Source organism: Geotrypetes seraphini, chromosome 6 (genome assembly GCF_902459505.1).
Source record: "Geotrypetes seraphini chromosome 6, aGeoSer1.1, whole genome shotgun sequence".
Taxonomy (NCBI): Eukaryota; Metazoa; Chordata; class Amphibia; order Gymnophiona; family Dermophiidae; genus Geotrypetes; species Geotrypetes seraphini.
The window spans coordinates 153,958,453-153,985,652 of NC_047089.1; the positions used below are offsets into that span (position 1 = coordinate 153,958,453).

The following is a 27,200-nucleotide window of genomic DNA, read 5'->3' on the forward strand; positions in this document are numbered from 1 at the left end:
GTAGCTTTAAAAGCGTCCCATAATATTTCTGTACTAATATCTGCTGAAGTATTTATTTGGAAAAACTCAGATATCTTTAACTTAAATTCTTCAAGAAAAACTGAATCCGCAACCAATGTATTATCAAATCTCCATATTGATTTCTTGTTATCTTTTTCACCAAAATTAAATTTAATCCACACCCCTCCATGATCAGATAAAATAATTGGATCAATGGAAGCTTGTGTCACATGCTGTACCAATGAATTTGAAACCAAAATATAATCAATTCTTAAAAAAGACTTATGAACTTGTGAAAAGAAAGAAAATTCCTGATCATTGAAATTAAGTATTTGCCATATATCTTTTAAATCACAAGATTGTACCAAATTCACTAGCCCTAATGATTTTATATTTTTGCTTGGTTTTTTATCCAAAAAAGAATCCATTACAGCATTAAAATCTCCAGCTACAACTAAATTAGAAGCAGCCAGTGGGAGCAATAGTTGTTGTAAATTCTTAAAATAATCATTTTGGTTCGAATTAGGGGCATAAACATTAAACAAAGTCAAGGTATTATTTCCCATTCTCATTTCCACCTTAATCCATCTTCCTAAGGGATCAAAATCTATCATTTGAAACGAAGCTGAACAATTATTACTTATTAAAATGGCCACTCCTGCTTTTTTCCTAACTGCAGGGGCAAAAAAACAATGCTTTACCCAATCCCCTTCAAGTTTCTTTGATTCTATATCCGATAAATGGATATAATATATATCAGCCTTCTGTTTTTTCAAGAATGTAAGCATTTTTTTCCTTTTTACTGGGTGATTGAGGCCATTAACATTAAGTGAAAAAATTTTAATCTCCATTATATATATTAATTATTAAGTATCTTTTCCAAATTTCAAAGCATAAGTAAAGAATAAAAATATGATTATACACCATTTTCCATATTAATATATCTTGAATAATACACCTCCCCCAATTATCATTATACCCTTTACTATTACCCATCCCACCCTTCCCCTCCCTAAATAATGACATTAATTATTTGGAACCACACATATAAGTTCAGGTAAATCAAGAAAAATCCCTAACAGACCACAATTATAAATCAATTTTGTAATAAATTAATCATGTTTTTATCTATCTTTTCATTAATATAATCAAGATCCTTAAGCAAATATCAATGACCTTAATAATCAGACCTCTAGAAAAGATAACAAACCTAATTATTTAAATACCATTGACATTAGTGATGAAATCTATTACTTGAGTGAATAATAAATAAATAATATATTAATTTATAGATTTTCATAAATAATATTCATTTCTTTCTAATCATGTATAATCCATAACTAACCAAACATAAATACCATTGCCATTAGTGATGAAATATATTACTTGAGTGAATAATAAGTAAATAATATAGAATTTCATAAATAATATTCACTTTTCTAATCATGTATAATACATTAGCTAACCAAACCTAAAGGAATAAATTCATTCATTGCCAATGAATTTCGTTTAAAAGAACAAAATGAAATTGATATGAGTCCAATACCCAAAGAAAGATAAATGCTATAAATATATACACTTAATAGAATAAACATATACTAAGAGATAATTTAGTCATTCATAAAGAACCTTCTCATGGAAACAATGAAATACATACACAAATATCTCATACTCTAAATGAAATGCACTTCAGGTTATAAATAAATAATAGTACTTCATATATTGCTCCACCAATAATGAACGAATTAATATCTTGAAACTATGACCATTAAATCTCCTTCATCTTGTCTTAATATCTATAAAATCTCCAGAAGATTATTACTGCTATGCCTCTCGACATATAACAGTACCAGTCATATTGCAGACAACTCCGATACCTTCAGAATCTCCACTAGCCAATTCTTCTTCTTAATATGCTTAGTATGCTCATTTTGGCAAATCAGTACCTGTTGCACCTCAGAGATTTCACCATTTGACGCTCAATAACCAGACGGGATCGCTACCGATCATAATAACTAAATTTGAACGAGTCCCATTTCAGGATAGTGAGAGATCTAGTTTTTGTAGTATAGCTTCCTTGGTCTTAAAGTCTCTAAAACAAACCACAATATCTCTAGACTTATTTCCCCAAGGGGCAGCCAAAACTTGATGGGTCTACTCAATATGGATATCCACTGCGGGTCGGGGTTACAGATCTTTAGCAAGTAGCTTAAGTACTATTTATTGAGCTACTTTTCCACAGACACCATAGATTCTGTTATACCCCAAATCCTAAGATTAGCCCGCTGGCTTCTATTCTCCAGATTATCGAGATTGTCATAAATGAAGACTTGCTGTATTTGCAGATCTTTTGCGTTTGTATCGACCATAGCCAAAGCATCTTAATGTTCTTCTGAGTGGGCCTCCACTTGTCCATACGAGTGCCCAGTTCTAATGCCAAGGTAGTAAATTCATCCTGAAGTCGCACCCTTTCATTGCAATCAGAGCATTCCTCGGACTTCAGCCAAGGAATCCAGCAAGATAAGACTGAAATTTTCTCCTTCGGTAAGTTCCACGTCGAACAATGGAGTAGCTGCACTTCCTCCCATTTGGTACCAGTTAGGTTAAGTGGGCCAAAGGCAAAATCTTTCATTGTTTTGCATGCTAAATGCACCTTAGAAACTTATGCTCACTGAGCTAAGTTCCCTCAGGCAGATCGGTAGTTTATGGGGTTGAACTCACCAACCATATTACAGTCGAGGCATCTTCTTAGCTGGGATTAGCTATCAACAAAAGTCTTTATATCTGCACTGAATTCCGTTTCCATTTTCATTGCTCCTTTAAATTTTTCCCTCAAATTCTTTACTGCATAATAACTCCATCTAAACATCAACACTTATCGCCAATCCCTGCTGGTCCCAGGCACACGAAAAAAGGTGAATGCTAGTGTTTCTCTTCCAGAAATTTATAACCACTGCATAATAGGACCATACATATGGAATTTAGAATTCAGAAAGCATTCCATATCCCCAAGTCGAATTTTGAAGGTTCTTTCATCGTTACAAGTCAAATAACATTGAAAAATCCAACCCATATACTTATACTAAAAATAACTGTTGAATTAAAGTAAAAGAAAAGTCAAAAATTGATCAAATCAAACCTCACAGCTTCACTCAACATAGGTTGTTCCTTTTGACTTAAAAACTTCTTTAGCTTCTCAGGATTGTCAAAGCTAAATGTTTTATTATCCTTTCTAAGATGGCCATATTAAAAAAAAAAAAATTGTAAACATGAGAATATGTGCAAAGGGGAGTGTCCTGGTTTTGGAGTAAGCCCATCAACAGATTCACATCCCTAGGCCCCACAGAACCTTTATTTACTTTTTTTTCTCCCCTCTTCACTCAGTGCACACATACTCTTTTCTCTATGGGAAAAGCCCTAGCATAGGGGTCCCGCAAAACAATCACTCAAATACAGACATAGGTGATGGAATGGGGGGGGGGGGAGAACCACAGGGGCCATGGCCTTCCCCAAAATTGCCACTTTCATTCTGTAGCTCTGCTGCTATGATTTAACATTGCTTCATGAAAATCCAAATAGAATTGCAGCTTTCTAGCACATGGTTGTGATACTTATGATTGAAAGGACACTCATTATACATTAGTTATTGCAGGTCAACCTTCAGACTCCATAGTAGGCTTTTCATTTAAATACCAGCCACAGCATTCTAAGTTATAACTACATATTTAATACAAGCTAATATCCGGCTGTTGGTGCTGAATATCTGGGTATGTCACTGTCTGGAAAATGGCAATATTCAGCATCACCTCAATACAAATCTAGATAGCATTGGACAACTTTCTCCTGTCTTATCCAGATAATTATCCCAGATACCAATGTTGAATATTACAGCTTCTGGATAAACCCTGCTCTGCCCCAGTACCTCCCTAGTGCTATTCAAGCAGTCTCTAGTGATTTTCAGAAACATCTGGAAAATATTCCTGAAATCCATGGATGGCTCTGCATAATTTGCTTTGAAAATCAGCCCCTAAGTTACAACCAGTTAAAAAAGTCTAACTTAACTAATTTTACAAGCCTTGAATGTACTAAGGGCTCTAAGTCTAATAGATGTTGGCATTGTCATCTCGAAGCTGGGACTTTAGATCATCTATTATTCTATTGTCCATTTATTTTCGCTTTTTGGAAATCAATATGGGGTCAAATAAATAGGTTATTAGAAAATCCGGTGGCTTTAACATATGATACTATTTTATTTGGCATGTCAATGAAAGTGAAGAGTCAGATTTCTTCAAAAAACAATAAGCTTTTACTTATGACAGGAGTTGCCATTCAACAGATTACATTTAATAGGAAAAATTGGAGCAGATTAAATTACAGTTTTTGGTGGAATTCTTTATGTCATCTATATAAAATGGAAAGAACATTAGACACACAGAAAGGATATTTTAGTAAATTTTGAGATGTTTGGGGACCATTAACAGATTATTGTAATGAGTAATTAACATTTTCCCTTAATAATACAATTGAAATGATGGGATAAGGATGGGGGGGTCTGATTCTTTATTAAATGTTTGGATTAATAGGAAAGATTATATTGTATATTATATGTGAATGCATATGATATGGGAGGGATAGGAGGGAGGGGGTTATAATTTCATTAATTTAAGTTGATTGTAATAATAATAACAGTTTATATACCGCAGGACCGTGAAGTTCTATTCGGTTTACAATGATTAGAAATGTTACAGATTGAGTGAATAAACAAAGTTACAGATTGAATGAATAAACAAAGTACAGATTTAACGACAGGTAGTTCTTGCGCTCAGTTGTTAAGGACTAAGATTGAATAGGTTGGTTTCCTAAGTATTTCAGGAATAGATGTGTTTTCAGGCGTTTCCTGAATTCTCCATAGGTAGTAGGCACAAGCAATTGTTCAAGGTCTTTACCCCATAATGCTGCTTGATGTGCGAGAAGGTGTTGATGATGACTTTTAAATTTACAACCTCTAACCAGTGGAGAAACGAAGTTCAGGTGTGAGCTTCGCTTGTGTCTGTTGGTTGAGAAAGAGAAAAGATCTGTTATGTATTTAGGGGCTAAGCCATAGAGTACCTTGAAGCAAAAACAACCAAACTTGAATTTCACACATGCCTCCATCGGTAGCCAGTGTAAGAGTCGATAGGAAGGTGTCACATGATCAAACTTCTTCAGTCCACAAAGTAGTCTAACTGCTGTATTTTGAACTAGTTGCAATCGCCGCATGTATTTCTGGGGGAGTGCCAAGTAGGCGATGTTACAATAATCGAGTTGACTCAGAATAAGGGATTGTACTAGAATTCGAAATGATGAGGCATCTAAGTAAGCTCTGATGGACTGAAGTTTCCAGAGGGTGTGAAAGATTTTTCTGATCAAGGAGTCAACCTGGTCTTTCATGGTCAGGTTTTGGTCCAGTATTACACCCAGTATCTTCATAGTGGGTTGAATTGGATAGCTAAGGTTGTTGATGCACATTGGTGCTTTAGTGTCGAGTGGGTATGGTGCTGCTATGAAAAATTTTGTTTTCTCTGAGTTTAGTTTTAGTCTAAATTTGGTCATCCATTGCTCCATCCAATTTAATACTTCTGTTGCTTTGGGGGTGACTTCTGAGACAGAGTTGGTGAATGGGATGATTATCGTGAAGTCGTCAGCGTAGCTAAATAGTTTTATCCCCAACTGGGATAGTTGTGCACCCAATGAGGACATGTAAACATTGAAGAGCAAAGGGGATAGCGGTGATCCTTGTGGCACGCCAGATGGATTGCTCCATGTATCTGAGAGATCGTGATTAAAACGGACTTGGTATGTGCGTGATATAAGGAAACCTCGAAACCAGTTCAATACTTCACCTCTGATTCCGATTGCGTCTAAGCATTGTAACAGTTTTCCATGGTCCACCAAGTCAAAGGCAGAACTCATGTCAAATTGCATGATTAGGGCGTTGAGGCTCTTACTGAACAAGTAGCGCAAATTGTCCAGAATGGCTGCAATTACTGTTTCAGTGCTAATTAGAGGCCTAAAACCAGATTGAGTTTCGTGCAGGAGGGAGAATTGGTCAAGGTATTCCATTATTTGGGTGTGTACCAGTCCTTCCATGATTTTTACTATGAATGGAATAGATGCTACAGGTCTATAGTTGGTTATTGATATCAAGTGATGTTTTTAAGTTCAAATGTTATTTCTTGATACACTTGTAAGATGAAAAAATGAATAAAGATTTTTTTTTAAAAAGAAAATCAGCCCCTAAGTTACAACCAGGTAAAAAAATCTAACTTAACTAATTTTGCAAGCTCTGAATGTACTAAGGGTTCCTTTTACTAAGCTGCGCTAGCAGTTTTAGTGCACACTAAGCGCGCGCTACATACGATCCATAGAGCTGGCGTTAGTATTTTCCACATAGCATGGGGGTTAGCGCACGCTAATCTTCAGCATGCGCTAAAAACGCTAGCACAGCTTAGTAAAAGGAGCCCTAAGAGTTAAAAGCAGGGACAGATTGTGACCAAAAGCCAACCCAGGAAATGAGGATACTCTCTCCTGTCCACTCCTCTCCCCTAGTCTTTCTTTTGTCCTTCCACCAAACCTGATACTGAAGCCTGTGCTACTCTTTTTTATTATTATTTATTTATTGAATTTTCATATAATTCATAAGACATCCTTGCACAGGAAAACAGATGAAACAACCCTATAGTGTATCAAAAAGTCCAGAGGTAATAAAATAATCTTTCTTAGACTACTATGAATGAGTAAGGAGGATCTGAAAAATACTGAAGAGAAACTAATATAAAAAAAATAAATTAAAGGAAAAGGCTTAACAGAGATTCCCGTTACATAATATGTGTTCCAAACATTAAACACTAACAGTACCCAACTTCTTCATATCAAGAAATGCTCGCAAGTGTTCAGGCACAAAAAAAACCCATATTTAACTCCAAGGTACTTTACTAAACATTTACATGGGTAGGCTAAAAGAAAAGTTGCCCCAAGTGTCAGAGTCTCGGACCTCATCTTCAGGAAAAGTTTCTGCCTATCTTGTGTTTGCCTCGTGACATCTGGGTAGACCCAGACTCTTTTCCACAGAAATAGAGATTGAGAATTCCGAAAATATATTTGTAGGAAAGAATTTGTGTTTTGCTCAAAAACAAAGGAAATTAATAAAGTAGCTCGCTCTGTGGTCTCTGAAACAGAAGTTTCAAGTATTTCAGTAAGATTCAGTAAATCCGTAGGTCCAGCTCCTTGATCAGGGGCGGCCCCTATTTCCTTCTTTGGAAGAATATAGTATATACGGTTAATTGGTGGAATTATGTCAACCTGTGCTACTCTTAAGTATTGGCTGCTATCACTGTAACAAGCCCCAGCCTCAATTGATTGAAACAAATTCCAGCAGCAGTATGTCCCCTCCAAGTCTGCCCTCTTAAAGGTACAGGAGCTCATGAGCTGGCAGCTATTCCTACATTGCTGGCTTGCAAAACCTTGCATCTTTAAGACTATTTACATCAGCGGCCTTTCAGGGCCCTGATAGGTCAATCCACTCCTGGTTAAAAATCTGTGGACTTTGATTCCAACAAAGGGGGGAAACGAAAGTAATGTCATCCCAACCCTCACATTTGCCACAAGATCATGCTTTTGGTTGTGCTTCTAAAATTATGTTACGTTTATATCCATACCTATTATATTCATGGGCCAAGAACTGTAATAGAGCTAATTCTCAATCTTTTTTGTTTCAGTGAACAAAACGCAAAGAACAGGCTGTTTGCAGTTTTTGTATTTATGAAAGTACAAATCAAATATATTTTACTGGATGTAACAAAAGCTTAAAATCATTCACTATAGTTATCATCCAAAAATCAATTGTTTTCCTGTAGATTATAATATTTTCTAGAATCCTTTGATTAGATTCAGAAAATGTTAATATCCTTTTGTGTAGATGGTGAACCTTTTTCAACCATGGAACCAATGCTGTATTTACCGTATATACTGGAATATGTCAATCCAAATATAAGACAAGATACACTTTTTCCCCCCTAAAAGGAAGAAAAAAGGTTGACTCAAATATAAGATGGGAGGGGGAGATTATTCATGTGCCCTGCCAGTATCTGTACCCTGCCCCCCCTTCCCCTGCCAGGCTCTGCACCCTGTACCTCCTCCCTCCCTGCCAAGCTCTGCACCCAGCTCCCCTCCCTGCCTTGTATCTGTCCCCCTTTTTTCCCCAATGTCCTGCAGGCCTCCACTGGACTTGCCATATGACCTGGTGGGTAGGAACAGGAGGGATCGCTCCTGTCTCCTGTCCTGGCCAACTCTGTCTTTTTTTTTTTTTTACCTCTCTCCTACCTCCCCTCACGTACCTTTTTGAATCCCTGGTGTTCCAGCAGTGTACCAAATAGGAGCAAGCTTTCCGCGCTCCTGCCCCACACTGAGCCCCAATGGGCATGAACAAGCATTTGTGCTTTTTCCCAGTGCTGAGCCACTCACTGAATGGTTGCCACAAGTTCTCAAGGGACTCATGTGAACTCATGGCAGCCATTCAGCGAGCAGGTCCATGCCAATTAGGAGTGCGAAAATTTACTAATGCCTGGTACATTGGGCTGTGAGAACGCAAGGCGGCCATTCACAGAGAGGCTCAGTGCGGGACAGGAGCATGGAAAGCTCGCTCATGCCCAGTACACTGTTGGACCACCAGGGATTCCAGAGGCTGTTATAGGGGAAAGCACCCTTCAGGGATTCAAGAAAAGGTTAGATAGGTTCCTGTTGGAACATAACATAAGCAGGTAAGGCTAGACTCAAATAGGGCACTGGTCTTTGACCTAAGGTCCGCCACGTGAGTGGACTGCTGGGCACAATGGGCCACTGGTCTGACCCAGCAGTGGCAAATCTTATTTTCTTATGTTCTTAAGGTATGCGGGGGGAGGGGAGGTGAGAGGGAGGTAAAAAAAAATTGGCAGAGTTGGCCAGGATAGGAGACGGGAGAGATCCTCCTGTCTCGGTCCACCCCACCAGGCCATACGGCAAGCCTGAAGGAGGCCTGCAACAAGTCTTGTAGGGGGGGGCGGGTGTGCGATGACCCGAATATAAGACATTTTGGGGCCATTTTTTGTACTCCAAAATGTTGTCTTATATTCAAATATATATGGTAAATGATGTGATATTACTTAATGGGGTATCATAAAGAGCCATAATAGTAAGATTACCATTTTTTATGATGTAAAATCCGGAACACATGGCCCCACCCTGTTCTGCCCCAGTTCCGCCTCCAGCCCCACTCTGTTCCACCTCCAGCCCTACCCCATTCTGCCCCCAGCCCCACAAAGCCTCGTCTCTTCTTTCCCCACCTCCGGGCCGCGTCTGCAGTGCCATAGTAGTCAGAGGAAATATTCTTTGCACAGCGCAATCAAGTACTTCTGAATATTCTATCCCAACCATGCAGGAATCTATCTTGCCTAGTGAAACCTTTTTGAATATCAGGCCCAATAAAACCATCTTGAGATTTCCTGCCAAAGGCCAAACTTTGATCTGTGTTTTATGATAACACCAAAATACTCTAATATCATAAAACAGTATAATGAGATTCATCATTTACTCTTTATGTACATACTTAGCTAATGTATAAGGTCGAAATCTTTAAAGGAACAGAATCCCTGAAAATGCCCAAAAAATTGAGACCTTAGGATCTCTTCATTGATGTATTATAAATGTATGATCCATGTCTAATGGCATAATTGCTTTTTGGTTGTAGTGGATTAGTGTACCTTTTGCAATGTCACATCCCGCAGTGACAAGCATTGGGATAACAGCAGTGAAAGAAGTCTACCAGCAGCCCTGGCTTGGATCAGTTAATAGCAGCGATGCCTGGTCGTGGCTTGACAGTTTCTTTTTACTGGTAAGTCATAGTTTGAACAACAGTTATTATCTAATTACTGAATATGTGGAGGAGCATAATCAAAAAAACCGTCTAAGTCCTGTTTTGGCCTAAAGTCACAAATGTTGAAAGTAGAAGCAGGGAAAATGTCCATTAAAGCCTCCTTCCCTATTTTCAGCCCCAGCTCCAAACCCCTTTTTTAGCCCCCCAGCCCCCTTCTCCCATCTTTTCCCTTTCAGCTTCCAGCCCCAGCTCCCTTTTTTCCTGGCGCCTATCCATCACCGAGAAGCCCCACCCTTCCCTGCTGCAAATGAAATCGTCCCTTTCCCCCTCTGTGGCAGTGGTTGTTTTTATTTTTACTTTTGGTCTCGGCCGGGGTTTCTCCCTCCCCTTCCCCTTTTGCCCCCTCTCACTGGTTTGCTCTCCTATTCTCACCCATTTTCTACCTCGCTTTCCCTTTCTCTTCCAGTACCTGTCTTGCTGCCTTTTCCCAGCACCTCTCCTGTATGCCCTTTCTCTCCCTTTCTCAGACCAGTGTTAGCGTTTCAGACCTGCCCTTGTTATTCTCTGCTCCTGGTAAACAGCTTCTTTCTGACTCTGCAGCCTTCTCACTCCTGCCCACTGCACATGCGGAGGCACAACAGCATGGGGGCACGGAGTTTGAAGTGTGCATGCGCGCTTTTATTATTATTTTATTATTTTGGATACTGAAAAAATTAAAATCTATTTAAAATACCACTATTCAATTGATTTTTTTTTCAGAAGAAATATGATAGTATTTCACAATTTTATGTAATACTGCACTGGCTTCCTATAGAAGCTAGAATCCAATTTATGTTCTTTTGCATTCTTTTTAAAGTATTGCATCCTATAATTTTTCCCCTTTCTAGCCCTAGTAGATCACATAGAAAAAGTACTTTTAATCCATTTAGGTTTTCTTTCATTGCTCTTCAGGCTGCTAAATTGGGGAAATATATGTTCAGTACTTTATGGATTGCTTAAAATTATATAGAATTCAGGAGGAACATTAAAACTATTCATTTTTGAAGATTTGTTTTGAATAATGAACAGCATTAATAATTGTAATCATAGTTTTATGCTTCCTTTATCATAGATTATTGTATTTCCTAGATGCTTCATCATGTAAATTCTAGAGATTATACTGGCTTTTTTAGTCTGTGATTCACTAAGAACTGCTGAGGTGTTAGCAGAATGCAAATTTTGATGTTATGTTTTGTAGGACCCATTGCATAAAATGGGCCTTTTGCTAAATAATGCTCATTAACACTTGCTGTGTAAATAAATGACTTCCTAAATTACCCCCTCCTTTATAAAGCTGCGCTAGCGTTTTTAGTGCCAGCCGCAGCAGTAACAGCTCCGACGCTCATAGGGAATCTTTGAGTGTAGAAACTGTTACCTCTGCGACCGGCGCTAAAAACACTAGCACGGCTTTGTAAAGGAGGGGGTTAGATAGCAACAGAAACTGTATTTATTGTACTGAAAATTTATGTATAGCCTGCCCTTTCCCAAGATGGGGAACACATATATAATTAAAATACAGTGGTGCCTCGCATAACGGACGCCTCGCACAGCGAACGCTGCGCACAACGAACTTTATGTCTTGATCCGTACAACGAACTTCGTTTCACACAACGAAGTCGCCCGAGCTGCATCCTTCCGCGCAGGCACTGCGCTTAACTGCCCTCTCTCCGCCTGGTTCCCTCTTGCCCCCCCCCCCCCCCGACTCCCCGACACGATCGGGGCAAAAAGGAGCCCAAGCCCTCTTGCCCCGCCGATTCCCCAACTCCCCACACAATATCGGGCCAGGAGGGAGCCCAAGTCCTCCTGGCCACGGCGACCCCCTAACCCCACCCTGCACTACATTACGGGCAGGAGGGATCCCAGGCCCTCCTGCCCTCGACGCAAACCCCCCCTCCCCCCAACGACCGCCCCCCCCAAGAACCTCCGACCGCCCCCCCAGCTGACCCGCGACCCCCCTGGCTGACCCCCACGACACCCCCAACCCCCTTCCCCGTACCTTTCTGTAGTTGGCCTGGACAGACGGGAGCCAAACCCGCCTGTCCGGCAGGCAGCCAACGACGGAATGAGGCCGGATTGGCCCATCCGTCCCAAAGCTCCGCCTACTGGTGGGGCCTAAGGCGCCTGGGCCAATCAGAATAGGCCCGGGAGCCTTAGGTCCCTCCTGGTGGCGGGGCCTGAGGCACATGGGCCCAACCCGACCATTTCTGATTGGCCCAGGCGCCTTAGGCCCCACCAGTAGGCGGAGCTTTGGGACGGATGGGCCAATCCGGCCTCATTCCGTCGATGGCTGCCTGCCGGACAGGCGGGTTTGGCTCCCGTCTGTCCGGCCAACTACAGAAAGGTACGGGGAAGGGGGTTGGGGGTGTCGTGGGGGTCGGCCAGGGGGGTCGCGGGTCGGCTGGGGGGGCAGTCGGAGGTTCTTGGGGGGGGCGGTCGTTGGGGGGGGGGGGGGTTTGCGTCGAGGGCAGGAGGGCCTGGGATCCCTCCTGCCCGTAATGTAGTGCAGGGTGGGGTTAGGGGGTCGCCGTGGCCAGGAGGACTTGGGCTCCCTCCTGGCCCGATATTGTCGGGGAGTTGGGGAATCGGCGGGGCAAGAGGGCTTGGGCTCCCTTTTGCCCCGATCGTGTCGGGGAGTCGGGGGGGCAAGAGGGCTTGAGCTCCCTCTTGCCCCGATCGTGTCGGGGAGTCGGGGGGGGCAAGAGGGCTTGAGCTCCCTCTTGCCCCGATCGTGTCGGGGAGTCGGGGGGGGCAAGAGGGCTTGAGCTCCCTCTTGCCCCGATCGTGTCGGGGAGTCGGGGGGGGGCAAGAAGGCTTGAGCTCCCTCTTGCCCCGATCGTGTCGGGGAGTCGGGGGGGGCAAGAGTGCTTGAGCTCCCTCTTGCCCCGATCGTGTCGGGGAGTCGGGGGGGCAAGAGGGCTTGAGCTCCCTCTTGCCCCGATCGTGTCGGGGGTGCCAGGGACCACACGGAGTCACCCACCGTACCACCCGATTCGGGTAAGCGCAGGTATCGGTGGGTGGCTTATTTGCGGGGGGGTGCCTTATTTTACATTTTTTTCTAAAAAGGGGGGGCTGTCTTATTTGATGGCCCTGCCTTATCATCGGGGAAACACGGTAGAAAAAAAAAAAATGAACAGTTAAGTCCCAGTTTTTGCCGCTGAGACTCTGCCCTCTCTCACTGTAAAATTAGACTCTACTTAGTCTGTCTTTAAATTTAAAAAATGTGTGTTGTTTTAAAAAACAATTATGTTTTTAGATGTATCTAAATAAAAATAATAACCAAAAATTTATCTTTTTTTATGTCATCTTAGCATATTTTATGCTACAGAACGAATTATTTTTTTTAACATGTATTGTTATGGGAAAACGCGTTTCACACAACGAACGTTTCACATAACAAACTTGCTCCTGGAACGGATTAAGTTCGTTGTGTGAGGCACCACTGTACACATATCATGATTAACCATAAACAATTACACAATACTGAGCAACAGTTCATAGACAGAGGCAATGACACATCTTCTGATAATCATTAGAAGTGACAGTGCTATAAAATAGTATTTCCAGTTCCCTCAAGTAATGTCCAATACATTTAATTGATATATTTGAAGCCTTCAGACAATTGCCAGCCTCCAGCCAGCCGTATTGTTCATTGGTTGGGTTATGCCAGACCAGAGATCCTCAATAGACTTCTTTACTTCAAAACATTTCATTTGTTACTTTTTTAAACTTTTTAAAATATGCTGCCAAGTGTTTTTGTTCTGTGCAATGTTTAAATAAACTTTCCTTTAAGTATACCGTAAATTTTTTTATTTTTACTTAGCTTGTCATGGTTGCACACCGCATGAATGAATTTTAGTTATTTCTCAACATCCGGTAGGGACTTTTGATCTCCGACATGTTTCGCCACTGGCTTTATCAAGAAGATGTTCCCCCCATCAGTGTTGAACCGCTGCATCCCGACTCTGCCTCTAGAAAATCAAGATCTGGTTGGAGGCTGGCAATTGTCTGAAGTTTTCAAATACAGTAAAACCTTGGATTGCAAGTGTTTTGCAAGATAAGCAAAACATTTTATTAAATTTTAACTTGATATACAAGCAATGTCTTGCAATACAAGTACATACAGTATGCAGTACACACATCACAACTGAGCCGATGGTTCTTCTCTCTCTGATGCTGCAAGAGTGTAGTGACTGTTCAAGACGAGCAATACGAGTATATATAGTATACACGCATCACATCATCTCAATTGAGCCAATGTTTCTTCTCTCTCTGACGCTGCAGGACTGTTATGACTGTTCTAAATGAGCGAGGTCTTGCAATACAAATACGTGTAGTATTTTGTATTAACGTTTTTGGGTTGTGGAACGAATCGTCTGAGTTTCCATGATTTCTTATGGGGAAATTTGCTTCGATATACGAGTGCTTTGGATTACAAGCATGCTTCTGGAACGAATTATGCTCGTAAACCAAGGTTTTACTGTATATCAATTAAATGTATTGGGCATTACTTGAGGGAACTAGAAATACTATTTTATAGCATTGTCACTTCTAATGATCGTAATTCTATTGGCAGTGAACAGAGTAAAGAGGTTGCATACTTTTACTGACATCTTCTGATGAGTCATAAATGTGATTAAGCATGTCATTTTTCAAACATTAATTTGAATTTGAATACATTTTCTGTTGCCTCACCTCTAATACTTAAGTATGAAAAGGAAATCATTAGTCATTGGGACATAAGGTCATTTACCTGCTGTCTTTTTAGGTGTTAGGGGGAGTCCCCTGGCAAGCGTATTTCCAGCGAGTTCTTTCTGCCTCTTCTGCTACCTCTGCTCAAGTTCTCTCATTCTTGGCTGCTTTTGGGTGTTTAGTGATGGCTATCCCTTCAGTGCTAATTGGAGCAGTTGGAGCTTCAACAGGTAAATGGTGGTTGTGTTTCTGGGTAATTTTTTTTATTTGGTTTTCCTTTAAGTTCACATGTATATACTGTAAAAATTGTGAAGAAATGATAGAAAAATGTGTTTTGTAAATCAGTGAAAGATAGAAAGGATTTTCCTTGTAAAGGAATATATACCACAATTAACCCTTGTTGACCAGAATGTGGGTTTGCATCCTACACATATACGCTGGGTTTTACTAAACAGCACTTGAAATTTTTAGCATAGGCCAAGGTAAATGCTCCAACGCTCATAGGAATTCTATGAGCATCTGAGCATTTACTTCGCCTGTCCATGCTAAAAACCTCTAGCGCCGTTTAGTAAAAGGAGCTCGTAGAGAGGTTACACTATAATGGTGTGTCTAAAGTATCATATGATCCAAATGATAAGAACGCTTGATTATTAAAAAAAACCCAAAGAGGCCTTTTTATTAGGCTGTGCTAAAAAGTGGCCTAGATTACTTTTAACACCTGTGCAGAGGCCACTTTTTAGCGCGGCTCTAAAATGGCCACAATTTCCATTTTTCTATTAATGGCCACGTGTTAATTTTGAAATTAGTTGTGCCCATTGGGACATGAGACCTTATCATCATCTGCTTTGTAGGTGGTAAGGGATCCCACATGAATCCGGCAATAATTTGTCAGCGTGCACAAATGCCAGTATGCTAATCACCTACGTTCAACCCCAAACATGTCATTAACACTATTTGTAAGCATTAGTGGTTACTACTGCTTAGTCATACTATACTATCTAATATAATAAAACGGTAAGCCGCGCATGCGCACTTCCTATGCGTGCATCCGTTTTCCGTGAGCTGTAGCACACATAGGAAGTGCGCATACGCGGCTTACGGTCTGGCCTCACGCGAGGCAAGACAAGTGGCATGCGCGTCCTTCCCTGCTTTCCACCTGAGAACGGCGGCTGCCGGCCGCTAGCACCCCCTGCCCTCTCCGTCGCCTCCCGGCTCCAGCGGCGTAGGCAGCACTATAAACACGCTGCTTCGCGCCCTTCCCTGCCGATTTCCTCTGCCGCGTCTCTGATGACATCATCGGAGACAGACGTTGCAGAGGAAATCGCCAGTAGAAGGCCGCGAAGCAGCGTGTTTAAAGTGCTGCCTACGCGGCTGGAGTCCCGAGGTTTGTCGGCTGTGGGAGGGTCCCGAACGGAAGCTTCAAATCCGCCCCTCTGAAGGTGATTTGCACAGGGGGAGGAGAAACGGATGGTCGGGACGGAGGAGAAATGGATGGGCGAACTCCTCCGGGCCCCACATGCCGCTCCGCGCCGGGCACCGGCACATGGGAATCCCTCCACCTGCACCGGCTGCTTCGACACCCGGCAAAAATTTTTCTCTCTCTCTTGGCGCCTGCAGGCCGCGGAGGCTGTCGGTGCCTGCATGCTGTGGCGGCTTGAGGCGGCTATTGGCGGATGAACGGAGTTAACGGTTGCTGGGGGTGAGAGAAACTGATACCCAGGCACAATGATTGATTGTTCTTTCATTTAGGCAGAAGTTTATGTAGATGAGAAATTGCTCAGGAATTAAAAACAAACAAACAAGGTTCTGTGAATGTTAATACAAACGGACTCGGATTCTGTGCAAATACCTAACAAATTCTGGAGAATACTTAGACAGATGCTCAGGTTCTCCGCTGGGACAGGGGAAGAGTTGCTGATGGACATGGGGGGGGAAGAAAAAGGAAGGGAGGCCTACTGCTGGACAGGGGGAGCAGGAAAGTGGACATGGAGGGGGCGAGGCCTACTGCTGGACAAGGGGAGCAGGAAATAGGTGCTGCTGGACAGGGGAAGATGTGCTGCTGGACAGGGGGGAATAAAAAGGAAGGGAGGCTTACTGCTGGACAGGGAGAGCAGAAAAGAGGTGCTGCTCGACAGGGGGGAGGTAAAACGAGGGCCATGGAGAGACATTTGGAGGGGGAGGTGGGTGCTGGGACCAGACAGCTTTGCTCGGGGGGGAGGAGGAGACAGAAGGATACAGACAGCGGCCAAGGAGAGAGAGATAAAGAAGCACAGACAGACAGACACATCTATTCTAGCACCCGTTAATGTAACGGGCTTAAAGACTAGTACTATATGTTGTATTTGCCATACTGTGTGTGTCATGCTTTATCTACTATGCTACAATTTCTCATGCTATGTTTGCCACTCAGTGTTTGATGTTCCATGTCTGCCATGCTGCGTTTTGTCATACTACACTTGCCTTACTATGTCATACTAGGTGAACCATGCTTTGTAATACTATGTTTGTTAAGCTATGTTTTTCTAGATTATGCTCACCATGCTATGTCTCACCATGCCATGTTTTAACATATTATAAGAACATAAGAATAGCTTTACTGGGTCAGATCAAGGCTCCATCTAACCCAGTAGCCCGTCCTCACGGTGGCCAATCCAGGTCACCAGTACCTGGCAAAAACCCAAATAGTAGCAACATTCCATGCTACCAATCCAGGGCAAGCAGTGGCTTCCCCCATGTCTATCTAAATAACAGACTCTGGATTTTTCCTCCAGGAAATTGTCCAAACCTTTCTTAAAACCAGTTACACTACCCGCTCTTACCACAACCTCTGGCATCACGTTCCAGAGCTTAACTATTCTCGGAGTGAAAAAAATATTTCCTCCTATTGATCTTAAAAGTATTTCCCTGTAACTTCAAGTGTCCCCTAGCTTTGTTTCGCCATTTTTGTCAGACAATGTTTTGCCATGCTATCTTTTACCATTCATTTTCAGTAACAAATTGTGGTCCATTGATCCAAACACAATGGAGGCACTTTGGGAAAAGGAGAAAGTATAAACATAAGGTACTTCACAAATCATGTTGAAAATTTGAAAAGCAGCCAAAAAACTCTATTCCTACTTGTCTATGGGTAATGATGTCAACAGCTAGACAGGTATAAAAAGCAGATCATTATTTTTTCCTAGGGAAGGTAATTCTCTGACAGCTGCTTCAGAAAAAAAAATTGTTTTCCTGAAGTGGAAAAGAAACTAAAAGAATCAAGTCATTCAAACAGCATACAGCTCTTTGACTCAGATTTGTCTCTGAAGCAGAAAAAGTGAGTTTTTAAACACTTTCATGCTTTCAGTCCATAGCTGGCTTGCTAGTAGTGGCTGCAGGGCTCAGGGCAAGCTAGTTCTTCAGGAATCCAGTATGTCTGCCCCTTCTCAAGGTTGAAATATAGATAGGAGTATTTCACACCCCATAAAGGAAACATTGCTATATATGAGAGAATAAGAGAGAGAGGGAAGATACTGGGTTTGTTGGAAGGGGAGAGAGAATGGAGATGATGGCAGCAGCGGCTAGGAAAGCAAATAGAATGTTAAGAATTATCAGGAAAGAAATGGAAAACAAAGATGAAAATGTTATAACAACCTTGTATGGTACACCCACAACTTGAATACTATGTGTAGTTCTGGTCACCGTATTTCAAAAAAGATATAGCAGAATTAGAAAAGGTACAGAGAAGGGCAACAAAAATGATAAAAGGTTTGGGACGACTTTCCTATGAAGAAAGGCTAAAGCGGCTAGGGCTCTTCAGTTTGGAGAAGCAGGGCCGGATTAACAGGTAGGGCCCAGTAGAGGGCCCTAAATTGTCATGGGGGCCCGCTGAAGGAGGGCAAACTGACTCAGTTTTCAAATTTTTTTTTTGCAACAGGCCCTCCCCACGGCATCAACGGCAATGCAGCCCCCCCCCCCCCCCCCCCCCCCCGGCATCCACGCTCCCCCGGGCCCCCAGCATCCGCACAACTGTCAGGGAGCTAGCTACCTGATCCCCGCTGCCACAATTTTCTCTCTCTACAGCAAGGGTGTTCAACCCGCGGGCCACATGCAGCCCCTTGAGGTATTTCGTGCAGCCTTGCTCGAGAGTGATGCAACGTTTTCCTCTTAACGCCCCTGTGTGTTTACATTCTTTCTAACTCCCTCCTCCATCTTGCTGCAGTGTTCGCTCAAAGCCACGGGCAGCGGTTCCTACATGCTTCCTGTGGCTGACCCGGAAGCTTTCCCTCTGACGTCATGAGCACAAGTGTCCCAGGTGTTGCAGGGAGAGGGAAAATGTATATGGAAGGAAGGGATAAAGTCTGCATATAGAGAGGGAACAAGGAAGAGGGGATATGTACTGCATAGAGAGGGAACAAGGAAAGGGAAAAATAAAAGGTAAACAAATTTAAGAAGGAGGCAGAAAAATTGAAGAAAGCTGAATGTGAAAGATCCATCCACACCTTTTGTCTGTCTGTTTGGCACTGAAGAAGAAAGGAGGTGAGAAAAGAAATAGCAGATGGAAAGGAGGCCTGGAAAGAGTTAAAGAGCACAGACAGAGGAAAGCAGAACAAGATGATTAGTATTTTAATATCACCAGACAGCAAAGGTAGGAAAATTTATTTTATTTTCAGTTTAGTGACTAAATTATGTCAGTGTTGAGAATTTATGTCTGTTGTCTTTGTTTTGCACTGTTTTTGTTTCTATTTTTCTAATGTTGCATGACATGCAGAGTCTGGTATCTCCTTTCATTTTTTGTCTGTTTCAGTTCACTCTAACACTGCGCGCGCTGGCTTTCCTTCTCCTCCTTCCTCCTCATGATGTAACTTCCTGTTTCGGAGGAGAAGGGAAGCCAGCGCAAGCAGTGTTAGAACCCTGTTGCCTGGGTTCAGTTCACTTACGGCAGTAGGCAAGAGGGCAGGGAGGGAGTGGAAGGGAGGGAAGCTGATCTCACCTCACCAGGCAGCCGTGGCGGGAGAGGAGAATGTTGTTTCACCCAATTGGGGAGAGAGAGGGAAGGAGGGAGAAGAAAGACCAGGGAAGGGAGAGGAGAAGAAAGAGAGATGCCAAGACCATGGGAGAGAGGGGAAGGAAAGGAGATACCAGACCATGGAGGGGAGGGTAAGGAAAGAGACAGATGCTAGACCAGGGGGGCAAGGAAGGAGGGAAGGAAGTGGAGAGGAGAGGAGAAAGAAAAAAGGGCCCATGCTAGATTGGGTAAGAAAATGGGTAAATAAATGGGGCAGGGCAGGGGGCTTGGTGGACTTGTGTGCCTAGAGGCCCTCGACAAATTAATCCTGCCCTGTGGAGAAGAGATGACTCAGGGGTGATATGATAGAGGTCTATAAAATACTGAGTGGAGTGGAAAGGGTAGATATGAATCACTTGTTCACTTTTTCCAAAAATACTAGGACTAGGCGGCATGCGATGAAGCTACTAAGTAGTAGATTTAAAACAAACCGGAGAAAATATTTCTTCACACAACATGTAATTAAACTCTGGAATTTGTTGCCAGAGAATGTAGTGAAATCAGTTAGCTTAGCAGGTTTTAAAAAAGGTTTGGATAATTTCCAAAAAGAGAAGTCCATAGGCCATTATTGAGATAGCTTGGGGAAATCCACTGCTCATTCTTAGGATAAGCAGCATTAAATCTGTTTTACTATTTGGGATCTAGTTAGGTACTTGGGACCTGGGTTGGCCACTGTTGGAAACAGGATACTGGGCTTGATGGACCTTCTGTCTGTTCCAGTATGGCAATTCTTATGTTCTTATTAGCATGGGGGAAGAGAGAGATAGAGATAATAATAATCCGTTATAATAATACCCTTAGCGCTTATGCGTGATCCGTGGTGCTGTGCCCCCGCATGCGCAGTAGAGTAGAACTCTGCCTGCAGCAGTTTCACCAGCTTCCACGGCAAAAGGCAGTTGGCGTACTCAGAGTGGCATTAGTGCACCCAGAAGACAATGTGGATCCGAGGCAGGGCTTCAGTCCTGTGCTCACTCACCATGGCTCGGCCGCTAGCTCCGTTCCTGTGGGTCCCTGATCCGTGGTGCTATGCTCCCGCATGTGCAGTACAACGATTTGCGTGCGATGGTATCCCCAGCGACATTTGCGCACAGCAGTTTCACCAGCGACAGTTGAGCTACGGTTGTGTCTTGCATGCAGCAGTTTTCCCTGCTTAAAACGGAGCCTATGCGAGCCTGCGGCACCTGAGATTTTCGTACGGCGGTTTCTCCAAATTAAAAAATAAGCCTGCTGTAGGCCCTGCCAAAACTATTAACCTGTGGTGGTGCGGCGGTTTCCTCAACTTAAAAAAGTACCCCCAGCTGACCCTACTAAAACTGAACTTGTGGCTCTAGCTTAAAAAGGGAGCCTGCTGCGGGCCCTGCCAAAACTGTTAACCTGTGGCGGTGCGGCAGTTTCCCCAGGTGAAAAAAGTAGCCTGCGGCAGACCCTGCAAAAACTGTGAACCTGTGGCGCTTGAGATTTTTGTGTGAACCTGAAGCACTTGAGATTTTCGGAAGGTGCTTTCCCAAGCAGAAAAAAACACCCTGCAGATGCCCCTGCATAATCTGCCCAAGGGATACTTCTCAGATAAGCATGCTTTTGCTTTGGGGAAAATAAGTGTTGGTGGTATATAGGGCATGGAGGGAGGCTTCAATTCGCTGCTCCTGTTTGCTTCAGCCCTTCCTCGCTGCCAGGTCCTGCCTTCGTGGAAACATAAAGTAGGTGGGACCCGGCAGCGACGAAGGCCCGAAGCAAGCAGGAGCAGCGAGTTGTGAATGCCGTGCTGGCAACGGTTGTGTGAGACTCTGGGGGGGGGAAGAGAATGAGAAATGCTGCCAATGGCTTCCCACTAGTTTCATCCTACCCTGTCCCATCTCACCAGCGCAGCCTTTTTCTCTCTCTCTCTCCAGCCCCCCACCTGGGCCACCCTAGAGTTGGGTATGGCTCTCCAAGTCTCCACTGTCTCCACATACCTCCTCCAGTGCTGCAGTTTCAAACTTTGAGCAGCTGGCAGCATTAGCAACATGATTATGCTGCTGTTGGCTTGCCCTAGAAGCCTTCAGTCTGCAGCGTCCCATCTACATGAGAACAGGAAGTCACTGCAGAGCGAAGGCTTCCAGGTACATGGGGTCAGGCCAACAGAGGAGAGCCATCCTCAGTTCTAGGGTGGGGGCTAGACTGGAGAGAATGAGTCCAAAATCCAAACAAACTCCCTCCAGTCCAGGAAACTGTCCAGACACCCAGATAGTCCTCTAAAAAGAAGGCATCTCCGGGTAAGCTCAGACATCTGGTAACCCTAAACCAGGGCAGCTACTTTGGGTCCCTTTCCTACAGGAAGCTCCAACTCAGCTCAAAACTAAAGAGGACACAGCGTATCAATTGGTTTTGGTACTGACTATCAAATTTCTGTCCTTAGTTCTTGCATCTGTTAACATGAGTCCTGTTTCTATGTAGTCCAGCTTGTTCAGTTTTTCCACTAAGTGTTTTAATGTTCTAGGGCCGGGGTAGGGAACTCCGGTCCGCGAGAGCCGTATTCCAGTCAGGTTTTCAGGATTTCCCCAATGAATATGCATTGAAAGCAGTGCATGTAAATAGATCTCATGCATATTCATTGGGGAAATCCTGAAAACCCAACTGGAATACGGCTCTCGAGGATCGGAGTCCCCTACCCTTGTTCTAAGGCCTACTGCAATATTTATATTGCTGCCTTTCCCTAGGTTAAAATGAATCAAATTTATATTGAACTCCAATTTCTTACCACGGGGCACCACTAGGATTCCAATAGACCTTCCCACCAGTATATGAGGGGCCGCTGAAAAGTTCTCAGCCCAACCAACAAAGTTGTAGCAGTCTCCATTGAGGACTATATAGTACACTTAGGCCAGTGATTTTCCATGTTTTTGTTCCGTCAGATAAATACAGAATGGAGAAAGTGGAAAATTGCCAGTCTAAATGTATAGCCCTTGATGAAGACTGCCCTAACTTTGTTGTTTGTGCTGAGAACTTTTCAGCGGCCCCTCATACTCTTATTTGATATTCAAAAAGAACTATTCCATACTCTCAATCTAGTGTATATAGATTATTAATATCCCAGGACCATCAGTGGCAAAATCATTCAACTTTACAGCATTTACTGTCATGCAATTGCCCATCATCATCATCAGTCCTTTCAGGAACATTTTTTTTTTTTTAATTTTACTTTCAAAATATTCTTATATTCTTATTGTGATCAAAATTGTGTTAATTGATTGATAATATGTTGCATTTTGTGCTGGTTTTAAACTGAATAAAGATTTAACAGAAAAACATTCATTTTTCCAAATTTGAATAAGATGTGTACTTACTTAACATTATGTTGAAAACACTGACTCATTGCCTAGGTAAAGTCATTGGGCTTCTTTTACAAAGGCGCACTGGCGGTTTAACGCGCGTAATACCGTGTGCTAAACCGCCGGCCGCGCTAGCCTCTACCGCCTCCTCTTGAGCAGGCGGTAGTTTTTGGCCAGCGCAGGGGTTAGCACGTGATGAAAAGTCACGCGCGTTAACCCCGCTAGTGCGCCTTCGTAAAAGGAGCCCATTGTGTGAGTTACTGGAGCATTCTGGCATGGTAGGTATGTTCTATAAGTCCTGTGTGACTTTTGTAAAGTTTTGTAATATTTTACAAAATGCCCAGTACTGATGAGGGTTTACGTTGCTGTTACTGAAATGGCACCAGAATCAGAATTTTCTTTTTGAATGGTGAGTTCTATGAAGAAATGTCCTAGTTCTGCTCTGTACCCATTGTTTGAGCAGAGGGGTCTTCTATGGATGCAGAATATATGTTAATTGAAGAATAAGCAGCCATACAATAAAAGAAAATAGGCAATTTGTTAAACAAACAGTGCCCAATGTTGCACTGTTTCACACTAAAAGCTTTGTCAAGGGCATAAAACTGTCAAGCAAATAAATACAAAAAAAGGTTGATTATACTCAAATTAATAAATAAAAAACAACATTTTCAAGTTTATTAGGATTTTATATACCGCCTATCAAGGTTATCTAAGCGTTTTTTTACAATCAGGTACTCAAGTATTTTCCCTCTCTGTCCCGGTGGGCTCACAATCTATCTAATGTACCTGGGGCTATGGAGGATTAAGTGACTTGCCCAGGGTCACAAGGAGCAGCGCAGGGTTTGAACCCACAACCCCAGGGTGCTGAGGCTGTAGATCCAACCACTGCTCCACACACTCCTCCGTAGCAAAGCAGCAGATGAATCCAGAGACCAATGGGAATAGCCCACATCTACCAGCAGGTGGAGATAGAGAAACTGATTAACAGGTGGTTATATTGGCTGGCAATCCTCCTGTCTCATTAGTATGCTCTATCTCCCAGCAGGGGAAAGTCGCTATTCCAATAGCTCCTGGATTCTGGCTGGAAATTTCAGTTGCTCCTGTTGAGATTTTCTCTTCAGTGAGACAGGGGTGTCCGGCTGAACGGTGCCGGCTTTAGAGGTTACACTTGGGCCCCCCCTTGTCCCTGCCTCACCCTCCCTCCATCGACAGAGGGTTTGATTGAGTCCCTATTTTTTCTTCTTCCCATGGTTAAAAAAAAAAAAAAAAAAATCAGGACTCCACAGTTTAGGAAGGGTACTTCGGGCCTCATGGTACTGAGCAACCGGCTTTTACCGGCATATACCGGCACTGATGGGCTCTAGCCTCTGTATGTGAGAATGCTTCTTTTGGGTTGGAGGCGCGCTGGAGCTTGTGAGCTATCGCGGGGGTGAAGCTGTGTTAAAGTGCTGGTGGCCTCCATGATATGTTTGGCCCAGGAAGCGGCAGTACCTCAGGACCCTCTGGGTGTGCGGCTGGAGGTTGTAGTAGCTTTGCTTTTGCCACGGGCCAGTAGCACGCATTTTTTGTTTTCCTTGGCGCTGGTGGAGGCTCCTCTAACTTAGGTCCGAGCCGTTCCCGCTCGCGGAAGCGCGAACGTGGATTAGTTTCTCGGGCAGTAGCGTTGCGGCAGCTGCAGCTATCACTTTGGCTCGGAAGGTTGAAAAAAAAAAAAAAAGAGAAGAACCAAGAGCCTGCCTTGTCTGTGCTGTGCCTTATTAAGTCGGCCTGCAGTGACACTTACCAGCCTTACCTTTCTTCCTTTGGGGCAGTTGTGAGTTTTGGTGGTGAGTACTATGGCTAAATTATACTTTAGTTAACTCTTGTTTGTTCCCGAGTGCTGATTTTTGTTTGGTGTCTGGGGGGCGGAATCTGCGGCTGTTCGCGGGCTTTCTCATTTGAAAAAAAAAAAAAAAGACACGAAGCATGGAGGCAGAGGCTGGTCTGCGGTGTTCGCGCTGTGGGAAGCGCAGAACACTGGCGGGATTCTGCTCTGCCGGTTGTACGGAAGCACCGACAGAAGATTCTTTCCTGCAAGCATGCGACTTAGCCATTGCCCGCGTTGGGGAAAGGCGTCCGTCTTCCCCTTCACTCGCGGTTGACTCGGCCCTGTTGCAGGGCGCTTCGACGGCTGAAGGGAATTCGGCGGCGGTCGGGGAATCAGTAGGCGGGGTGGCGCCACTCTTTGGCACGGACCAGGCAGGGTCGGCGCCGTTCGGGCTGAGCTCATTTTCGCCAGAATTTGTGATGCTTATGCACCGGGCTTTCCTGTTGCAGAGCTCGCAGTCTGCCCAGCCTTTGAGTGTACCGTCACTGCCTGTTTCCTTGCCTTCTACTTCGGCAGCTTCTAATGTTCATGCTAGCTCTACTGCTCGTCCTTCGGTGTCTCTTCTTGGAGTGCAGTTTGGGAGCGCAGTGTGTATGGTAGTGCTGCGGAGCTGCTTTCTGTCCCTGTGATGTAAAAAAAAAAAAAAAAAACCCTAGCCCATGAGTGGCCTAGTGGTTAGAGCAGCTGCCTCAGCACTCTAAGGTCGTGGGTTTGATTCCCACTACAGCTCCTTGTGACTCTGGGAAAGCCACTTACCACTTCATTGCCCCAGGTACAAAATTTTTACCCTCACATCAAGGTTGCCTTTTGGGTGCGTTTGGTTTTTGGAACTCCTGGCACGCAGTTTCAGTTACTGCAGCCTGCCGCAGTTTTTTATTCTATTCATTTTCAGTCTTCCGTTTTGGTCTACTTTGCTGTAATTCGGTTTCTTCTCCAGCTAAGTTTTTGTGAGGATCCTTTCTTCTGCTGTCAGCTTTTTAAGCTTTCTCATGGACAAAGAGCTGTCCTAAGGGCAGTGCACAACTCTTTTGTCTCATACCTGTTGCGTTGCTGTTGTTTTTCAAAGGCCACTAGATACAGCGTCTTGATTGCATCCAGTACGTATTCCCTTTAGAGGCCATAGGTATTTCACTCACATTATATGAAGTTAGAGCTATTTCATGGGTTGCTTTAAGCACCTTGATTTTTTTTTCCCCCCTAAGAGAATTTCTTTCTTCTTAAGGTTCCTCCATTCCTCATCCTGCCATTTGCTGACTTGTTGCATGGCATTCTGTGGGGATCCTGAATTCTTCCGGGCCTCGTCAGGTCTCATGGGGGAGTAGTCTCTATCCTTCAACGTCAGGGGGCTGTGTACACTTTTCAGGTTGCTTGCACCTTTGCCTCCTCCTCAGGTTTTATGTTTCTCTCTGAAGCTTTCCGCGTCCTCTGGACGGTTCTGGTAGTGCTTGGGTTTCCACTACCTACATGGTGGCCAAGCCGGGGGGCATTGGGCAGCTATATACTTTTCTGCTGACTACCTGAGAGTCGATTTACCTTTTCTCTATAAGCTCAGAATCGGCACTAGGTTTGCCTGCCTCTCCTGGAGCAGCGCTTTCGGTTTTGGCACTTGCCATTTCACCTATCTTTGGCTTCACGATCGCTGGTGGAGGTGGACGGTGGTACCGTTTTGACGCTACCAGACGATTCATCCAATTTCTTCTAGTCGGCCTCTGGTCTCGGAGGACTTCCTGACATTGGTCGGATGCGAAAAGGGTGTTTTCTTTTCCTCAGTTCGTTACACGTACAGATGAGGTATTTACAGCGTTTTTTTCTCCGGTACTATTGATATGTATATCAGGATGAGGTTTTTATTCATATTGGAAACTCTGGTGTTTCTTCCGCAGACTTAGATGTGGGGTCTCGGTTTCAGATTGGCATTCTTCTTCGCTTTCCAGGACGATGAGCAAGGGATTCTGTACAGTTTCTAGGATCCATAGTGCTGACTACACTAGGAACTTCGGCTTGCTTTTCCCTTCTTTCTTTACAGCAGTCGATTGTTGTTCTGGTGAGTTCCGGTATCTCAGAGCTCCAATTATTTGGTATGCTCCTCCTGCTTCACTCGGTTTGTTTTAGTGGCTCGGCGCGATTTCTCTTTTCGAGACATGCCTGGCTCTTTACTGAACTAGCTTATGCCCACCGCCCATCCCGGGCTGTCGGGTTGGGGCGGCTCGGTGACTTCCGTCCTCAGCTCCAGGAGTCAGGTCTTCGGAAGCAGGGTCAGGCTACTTTGCTAGAGCATCAGATCTTTCTTCAGGAAGGACGCTGGGGGTCCTTTTGATCAGTATTTGGAATGGGAGTATTTCTCTACAGCTGGGGCAGTAGCCG

The 27,200-nt window shown here is 43.7% G+C and overlaps 1 protein-coding gene across 6 annotated transcripts in view; it reads left to right on the top strand.

The window, feature by feature from the left end:
* The window catches only part of SLC5A7 (solute carrier family 5 member 7), a 336,327-nt gene that overhangs the window by 272,847 nt on the left and 36,280 nt on the right, over positions 1–27,200 (top strand). For all 6 annotated transcript variants that reach the window (XM_033949058.1, XM_033949059.1, XM_033949061.1 and 3 more), the window contains 2 exons: positions 9,764–9,907; positions 14,694–14,847. In XM_033949058.1, coding sequence (XP_033804949.1) covers positions 9,764–9,907; positions 14,694–14,847 — 298 coding nt within the window. The remainder of the gene's footprint in view (positions 1–9,763; positions 9,908–14,693; positions 14,848–27,200) is intronic.